Genomic DNA, 8,965 nt, shown 5'->3' with positions numbered 1-8,965 from the left:
AAAAAATATCTAAGTTTTGATTAACTCTTTTATCAATATTATCTGTATAGACAGTAAGGTGTGGCTGTAGTTCATGATTGTTGTGGTTTATTTGGATTTTGTTGGACCTTTCAGAAGTGCAGCATGTGCTGCAGGAAAAAAAAAAAAAAAAATTGTATTTATTTGTGTTTTTTGTCCGAACAGAAAGCCATAGCAAAGGGAGTGAAGTTTGTTCGCGTTGTCGTCAAAGGTCTTGGTCCTGGACGCCTGGTGAGCAGTTATTTGATCTTGCTTTTCTTTTAATTGTTGTTACCAGTATAAGTTGTTTTTATTTCTTTGTGAAGTTTGGCAGCCAAATGTTAGGTGTGTAGAACTGTCCCACATGTTAAGAGAGCTTGTGAGGACTTATTGAACAATGACTAACAAATTATAATAATGTAGATTATTTGAAAATCTAAAACCACTGAGGTTTGATTGTTTATGTCTAATAAATGGTTTTAGTAGTTAACATTTTGTGGTAAATCCTTTACCACAGTTTAACCTTAAATGGTTGTACAGACACACTCGTACCCTTGTTTAGTTTACTTACAGGTTGGTATGGAAATTTTTGGATGATTTATTTATTTTATTTATTTTTTTTCCTTTAAAACTTGCAAATACATTTGAGATTCAGTTCATGGATTATACTGAAATAACTTTTTTAATAGTTTTCTTTTCTGTTTATTTCTGATAAGGAACTTCTGTAAGTAGGCAGGGAAAAAATGGTGGTTTATTAATTCATTCATTCAATCAATCCAAGTACAAGTACTTTAGTTTGGGTACTTGCCGATACTGATATTTATTGGGCAATGAGTCAGTATTTACACGACTTTAGAAACACTTTTTTTTTTTTAAGAATACAACAAACGGTCAACTGTTTTATCACCGCCTGTATTTATCCTAAAATATCTCCAAACATTTTTTTAGTTTGTTTGTTTTTATGCTGGGTTCCTTGAGAAGTGGAAGAGGAAATTATATCACCAAGCATTAAAGTGGTACCGGTCTGAAGTATCGGGGTGTTTTTGAGGCTGGTATCAGGACTCAATGTCCCATACCTCCCCCGGAACATGTTTGAAGTTCTCCCAGAGGTGGGAGTTAAAGCTCCGTCTCACAGGAGACTCTGCCAGATGTTCCCAGCAAACCCTCACAATACATTTGGGCCTGCCAGGTCTGACCGGCATCCTCCCCCACCATCGGAGCCAACTCACCACCAGGTAGTGATCAGTGGACAGCGCCGCCCCTCTCTTCACCCGAGTGTCCAAGACATGTGGCCGCAGATCAGATGAGACGACGGCAAAGTCGATCATCGAACTGCGGCCTAGGGTGTCCTGGTGCCAAGAGCACAAATGGACACCCTTATGCTTGAACATGGTGTTTGTTATGGACAATCCATGATGAGCACAGAAATCCAACAACAGAACACCACTCGGGTTCAGATCAGGGGGGCCGTTCCTCCAAACCACACCCCTCCAAGTCTCGCTGTCATTGCCCACGTGAGCATTGAAGTCCCCCAGCAGAACAAGGGAGTCCCTAGGAGGTGCACTTTCCAGTACCCCCTCCAAGGACTCCAAAAAGGGTGAATAATCTGAACTACCGTTTGGTGCATAAGCACAAACGACAGTCAGAACCCGTCCCCCCACACGTTGTCGGAGGGAGGCTACCCTCTCATTCACCGGGGTGAACCCCAACACACAGGCACCAAGATGGGGGGAAATAAGTATGTCCACTGCTGCTTGGCGCCTCTCACCAGGGGCAATTCGAGAGTGGAAGAGTGTCCAACCCCTCTCAAGGAAACTGGTTTCAGAGCCAGAGCCATGCGTAGAGGTGAGTCAGACTATTTCTAGCCAGAACCTCTCAACCTCACACACCAGCTCAGGCTCCTTCCCCACCAGTGAGGTGACATTCCACGTCCCAATAGCCAGCTTCTGTAGCCGAGGATCAGACCGCCAGGGTCCCCGCCCTCGGCCACCACCCATCCCACATTGCACCCGACCCCTTTGGCCCCTCCCATAGGTGGTGAGCCCATGGGAAGGGGGACCCACGTCTCTTCTTCGGGCTGTGCTCGGCCGAGCTCCATGGGTAAAAGCCCGTCCACCAGGCGCTTGCCAGCGTGCCCCACCTCCAGGCCTGGCTCTAGAGTGGGGCCCCGGTGACTCACGTCCGGGCGAGGGAACAACTTTTTGCCTGGACAATAGAGGCACAGAACATGTCGAGGCGGCTTAACGGAGCTGCGGCCGCAAGGTTGTCGATGCCTGTCGGGGCGGCAACCCTCAAACCCGGTGGTGGACACCGGCAGTGAGGGATGCCGCCAGGCTGAAGGAGTCCTATCGGGCCTTTTTGGTCTGTGGGATCCCGGAAGCAGCTGATGGGTACCGGCAGTCCAAGCGACATGCGACTCAAGTGGTCGCTAAGGCAAAAACTTGGGCATGGGAGGAGTTTGGAGAGGCCATGGAGAATGACTTCTGTATGGCTTCAAGGCAATTCTGGGCCACCATCCGGCGTCTCAGGGGGGAAAGCGGTACACCACAAACACTGTTTATAGTAGGGGCGGTGTGCTGCTGACCTCAACTCGGGATGTCGTGGGTCGGTGGGCGGAATACTTTGAAGACCTCCTCAATCCCACCGGCACGTCTTCCACTGAGGAAGGAGACTGGGGACACTGGATCGGGCCCTCCAATCTCTGGTGCTGAGGTCACCGAGGTGGTTAAAAAGCTCCTTGGTGCCAGGGCCCCAGGGGTGGATGAGGTTCACCCGGAGTTCCTTAAGGCTCTGGATGTTGTAGGGTTGTGTTGGCTTACGCGACTCTGCAATATTGCGTGGACATCAGGGATAGTTCACCTGGATTGTCAGACCGGGGTGGTGGTCCCCCTATTCAAAAAGGGGGATCATAGATTGTGTTCCAACTACAGGGAATCATGCTCTTAAGCCTCCTTGATAAGGTGTATTCGGGGGCTCTGGAGAGGAGGGTCCGTTGGATAGTCGAACCTCGGATTCAGGAGGAGCAGTGCGGTTTTCATCCTGGTCGTGGAACACTGGACCAGTTCTACACTCTCAGCAGGGTCCTGGAGGGTGCGTGGGAGTTTGCCCAACCAGTTTACATGTGTTTTGTGGACTTGGAGAAGGCGTTCGACCGCATCCCTCGGGGAACCCTGTGGTGGGTACTCTGGGAGTATGGGGTACCAGGCCCTTTGATACGGGCTGTTAGGTCCCTGTATGACCGGTGTCAGAGCCTGGTCCGCATTGCCGGCAGTAAGTCAGGCTCGTTCCTGGTGAAAGTTGGACTCCGCCAAGGTTACCCTTTGTCACCGATTCTGTTCATAACTTTTATGGACAGAATTTCTAGGCGCAGCCAAGGTGTTGAGGGGATCCATTTTGGTGGCCTTAGGATCGCGTCTCTGCTTTTTGCAGATGATGTGGTCCTATTGGCTTCATCAGATCGTGATCTACAGCTTTCGCTGGAGCAGTTCACAGCCGAGTGCGACACAGCCGGGATGAAGATCAGTTCCTCCAAATCTGAGGCCATGGTCTTGAGCCGGAAAAGGGTAGAGTGCCCTCTCCAGGTCAGGGAGGAGGTCCTGCCCCAAGTGGAAGAGTTCAAGTATCTTGGGGTCTTGTTCACGAATGAGGGAAAAATGGAGCTTGAGATCGATAGGCGGATAGGTGCAGTGTCTGCAGTGAAGCGGGCGCTGTACAGGTCTGTCATGATGACGAGAGCTGAGTCAATAGGCGAAGCTCTCAATTTACCAATAGATCTACATTCCTACCCTCATCTATGGTCATGAGCTTTGGGTTGTGACCGAAAGAACGAGATCTCGGATAAAAGCGGCCGAATGAGTTTTCTCCACAGGGTGTCTGGGCTCTCCCTTAGAGATAGGGTGAGAAGCTCGATTATCCGGGAGAGACTCAGAGTAGAGCCGCTGCTTCTCCACATCGAGAGGAGCCAGTTGATGTGGCTTGGGCATCTGGTTAGGATGCCTCCTGGACGCCTCCCTGGTGAGGTGTTCCGGACACGTCCCACCGGGAGGAGACCCAGAGGAAGACCCAGGACACGCTGGAGGGACTATGTTTCTCGGCTGGTCTGGGAACACCTCGGGATTCCCCCGGAGGAGCTGGCCCATGTGGCTGGGGAGAGGGAAGTCTGGGCCTCCCTACTTAGGCTGTTACCCCCGCGACCCGACCCTGGGTAAGCAGAAGAAAATGGATGGATTTTACTTTTTACTGATAGAAGACGTAGCAGAGGGTATCAAACTCAGAGAGGCAATAAACACGGTGTCAATACACAAACAGGAGCAGCAGTAGCTGACAGTACTGTGCGGTACTTCGGAGCAGTCACTATCTTCATCAGAGAGCAGTCAGAGTGATTCCAGTTTGGAGAATCATTTAGGTGTCAAGCTAACAGATATTAAAGCGTAAGAGCAAATTTTCTCCGTAGATCTCAGAATGTTTTGGCGATTTAAATAAAATGCAGTTTCAAATAAAAGTTTGGGGATTTACATGCTGGATTACACATTAGTATACAACACCTAAATTGTCTGAATTGTCCCTTTAAGGTGACCAGTTACAGCTAATGTATTTTAAAAAAATTAGAAATATTGTACATAATTTGTCTCTAGAGAGGTTCCTATGGAAAACATGATCTTTTCCATAAATGTCACGGATCCATCTGTTATTAGTGGTTGAGAGTTAATGTATTCATGAAACTAGCTTTGTTCTGCATCCTTCGGTAAATTGGGCTCCAAGAGGATTTAGGAAAGGGCAGCAAGAGAATTAAGGGTCACTGTGCTGTATCTTGCACGTGTCAGAACTAAACCCAGTTTATTCACTCTGACAATGGTGACACTGAATGTGTTTCAGCTGGCAACAAGATACAACGGCCTGCTTGTCAGTCCACCCATCTTGTGTTTGTGAGAAGAAAAGTTTTAAAAAGAGGAAATTATTGTTGTGCATTGTTGTGTGTGAGGAGATTGCTGAAACTGGGTTAATATCAAGTCAACACATTCATAAAATCTGAAAGGATAGTGTTTAATCTGCTTCTTAGAGGAAAACTGAAAAACAAATTCATATTAGCAGCACTGGAGACCACACAAATGTTGGTCAATTAAAAAAAAATCTTATCAAAGTCATGGCAGTGTTTGATAGTTAAATTCAGACAATTTCAATTCAGTTTATTTATATAGCACCAAGTCACAACAGAAGTCATCTAAGGGCATTGAACAGAAACATCCACATACATAAAAAAGCCAATTCGTAAAAGTTATTTAAGGAAGCCAGCATGTTGCATTGAGTCTTTGTCACAGTTTCCCATCCTGAGCAAGCACAAAGGCAACAGTGGAAAGGAATAACTCCCTTTTAACAGGAAGAAACCTCCAGCAGAACAAGTCTCATGATGAACGGCCATCAGCTTCGACCAGCTGAAACTAACACAGAATGGCAGGTCCAGGTGCACTTTCTATTGGAAGATAGACAAAAAGCATGTCATGGATATAAATAATTACAAATACAAACAGTTAGAGTAGAGCAAGTAATGAAAACAGCAGCAGGGTGAGGAATGTATTCATTTTGTCCTCCAGTAGTCGAAGCCTATAACTAAGCATAACTAAGGGATAGTTCAGGAAACCCAATCCAACCCTAACTATAGGATTTATCAAAAAGGAAAGACTTAAGCCTAATTTTAAAAGTAGACCATATGCCAGCTAGGCCTGTCGCAATAAACAATGAATCAATTAATCGCATGATAAATGAAAATTATCAACCTCATTTTAATTTATCGGCTTTATTGTTTCCTCGTCTCTCTCTTTCTACTGAAGACACGGCTCAACTCAGGTGCTCTTCACTGACTTTTCTCTTTAAAATCTGTTTTAATCGTCCAAAGTCACATTTGTGGATGGTTAAAAGCAGCTAAGCTGAGAAGCTAAGCTACGAGCTAACAGGCCGATCTTGGGGAAAAAACCTCTGTCTTGTCGAAGCTCCAAAATTCACGGTTGAAACTTGTGCCTTTATGTAAAAAGTTGTTTTTTCTCAGCAAAAAGAAGCTGAGAACTTGTTTACTGATTTTTTAAATTAAAAGCTTTGTGTGAAAAGTGCTATGCTAAAGAGCTCAAATCACACCGAGCGTCCACCATTTTGAGAACCGAAGAGAGACAGCCCATGTCACATCAAGGGTTCCTCTCTCCCGTTTTTCTTAAAGACACACTGCTCGCTCCCTCACTATCCATCCTTCGGTTCAAACAGTCTTGTACTGCTATCTAGTGGTCAAAAAACATTTCTTCTTAAATTTGACAATAATTACTAATTACTGTCAAATTTCAAACAATGTTATCGTTTATCGCAGTAATTTCTGAGACAATTAATCGCCCAGCAAAATTTTTTATTGTGACAGGCCTAGTGTCAGCCTTACGGACAGAAACTGGAAGTTGAGCCACAAGAGAGGAGCCTGATAACTGAAAGCTCTGCCTCCACTTCTAATTTTGGAAAATCTAAGAACCACAAGTAAACCTTCAGTTTGAGACCGAAGTGCTCTGTTAGGAAAGTTTGGAACAATAATATCTGTAATTAAGATGGAGTGGATATACCAGTATATGGATTTCTACACACAGTGGGTTGAAAACTAAAGGTATCTGGATTCTTGATCAGTTAAAAAGGTACTTCAGATCAGTGAGTCCAGATTTATTCTGTTTGAGGGTGATGAGAGCATCAGGTTACAAAGTGATGCTCCCATCACTACACAAGCTCAAAGATGAGGTTGTAAACGGGAGCTTTCCTCACTTGATCAGAAATAAATTTACTGAAGCACCATATTTTTCCATCAATAGTTTCTTGTTCTTTCCTGACTGCAGTGTATATCTTATCATTTGTTTTCACACGTGGACTGACCAACACAGAATCCAGAACTTGAAGAAGACTTTACGGATCAGCCACCCTGGAGGGAAACAAATGTGAAGACGTTGCATGATTTTAAACAAACTTGCTAAAAGTAAACAAATAGGACTTGGGTTACAAAAGAAACTGCCTTTTGTTATTTTGCACTTTCACATCTTCTCCCTGCAGTTTTTGCTAAAATATTCACAGCCAAACTATAGTCTAGCTTCAGTGTTTTACAGAAACCCTTTTCTGACCCACCTCCCATGCTGCTCCAACATGATGCCTAATGTTTAGACTCTGTCGGGCAGGTTACTATAGATCCTGGGAAGAGTTCCTGTAGTTTTTGAAGGATTCTTTAGCAAAACAAAGAGCCTGATTTTGACCTCAGGTGGAGTCGTAGGTGAAATCATTCAAATCGCTTGCAGGGAATTCTCATTTTATCTTTATGTTCCACCTTAAGTAGCCAAAACTTCTTTTCAAATATATATATATATACATATACTATATATATATATATATAGTATATATACTCGGGGGAGTGGTGGCGCAGAGGTTAGAGAGGTGGGCTTGTGATCCGAAGATCGCCGGTTCACGCCCCGGCCCCGACAACATCAAAATTGTGGGTGGGGTAGGTGAAACACCCACACTTGCCCCCACCCTCATTCGCCCCACTCTGGGCCCATGAGCAAGGCCCTTAACCCCCACCATGTGCTCCCTAAACAGGTCTCTCTTGAAAATGAGTTCTCGTGGCTCAATGAGACTAACCTGGATAAATAAAGGCTAAATGAAAAATGAAAAAATATTTTAAAAAAAAGAATGTCTGAAGTCCTTTGAGAGCTGTTTAGATTTTGTGTAATAACTTATTTGCAAGAACATCAAAGTTCTTGCTCAATAATCCAGGTAAAAATCCAACAAAGTTCAGTCAAGTCATCTGGACTTTTTTTTAATTTTTTTTTAGATGTTTCGTTCTTCATCCAAAGGACTTCATCAGTCCAAGGAGCCACAACAAACTTAGTCCCACAAGCAGCACACTCACATAGTGGACCAAAAAGGGGTCAGTGGGGGAGAGGGTGGGCCCCATAAACCATCTGATCACCATCAAACTGGTTGGTCCACTATGGGAGTGTGCTGCTTTTGGGACAGAGTTTGTTGTGGCTCCTCAGACTGATGAAGTCCTTTGGATGAAGGACAAAACGTCAGCTCACTTAAGGTAACATTTGTTGAGAATATGATTACAGAAACATGAATGTGTGTGTTTATGTATATCATTACATAAATTATTGAAAATGAAACCGAAGGATCACAGAAACATTTGAAGTAATTAAATGAACTGAAACTAGTTTGGCGTCTTCTAACGGTGACCCCGTTCTTTATTGATCGATGAGTAGGCGTTCAGCACTTGTAAAACTTGTCGCTGCTCGAGGAAACAACGCTCTAATTAATTTCAGACTTTTTGTAATGAGGAGGATAATTAAAGCAGTCGCAAACATCTTGATCTATTCCCTTTAGCTTTGCTAATGACTAAATGTGTCTCTTTCTGTTGTGCAGAATGCAATCAAAGGCTTGACGATGGGAGGCCTGGAGATAGTATCGATCAGTGACAACACCCCCGTGCCGCACAATGGATGCCGCCCACGTAAAGCCAGAAGGCTTTGAAGAAGCTGTTAACTTGTCATATGCTAATAAAGTGTTTTGCTGTGTAACTCCTGGCTCTGAGCTGACTTTATGTGATGCATTTCAGGGACGGGAGTGCAGGTGGTGTTAATGAGCAGAGAGCAGATGTCTTGGTCCTCTGCTGCTGCTGTCGACGCTTAAACCTTCAGTTTCTTTGTAGGTACACTCATTGTGCTCAGTAGACTGGTGTCCGAGTACAGCGCAAAACCAACAGCGTGTAAAGAGCACAAAGCTTCACAGGAGCGGATCCAAAAAGTGTCCTGAAGTTTTCTGCCACTTTAGATGTACCTGTGAGGACCGGAGCCAAACGGCTGACGTTTTATCTGATCAACTGGGATTTTGCTTCTCTGTCTGAATCTACCAGTTCCTGTTAAACATCCAGTGGACTGTTACTTTTAGCAGTAAAAACATA

At 44.7% G+C, this 8,965-nt stretch overlaps 1 protein-coding gene across 1 annotated transcript in view; it reads left to right on the top strand.

The window, feature by feature from the left end:
• The window catches only part of mrps11 (mitochondrial ribosomal protein S11), a gene marked incomplete in the record, with an annotated part of 17,724 nt that extends 9,148 nt beyond the window's left edge, over nucleotides 1-8,576 (top strand). Inside the window, 2 exon segments of the mRNA XM_037697608.1 lie at nucleotides 184-249; nucleotides 8,428-8,576. Of these exon segments, the coding sequence (XP_037553536.1) occupies nucleotides 184-249; nucleotides 8,428-8,535 (174 nt within the window).
• Nucleotides 8,577-8,965: the final 389 nt, after the last annotated feature.

Source organism: Nematolebias whitei, chromosome 2 (genome assembly GCF_014905685.2).
Source record: "Nematolebias whitei isolate Nwh7 chromosome 2, NemWhi1, whole genome shotgun sequence".
Classification (NCBI taxonomy): Eukaryota; Metazoa; Chordata; class Actinopteri; order Cyprinodontiformes; family Rivulidae; genus Nematolebias; species Nematolebias whitei.
Note: the sequence above shows the minus strand (reverse complement) of the source record. Positions and strands in the feature narration are given on the sequence as shown.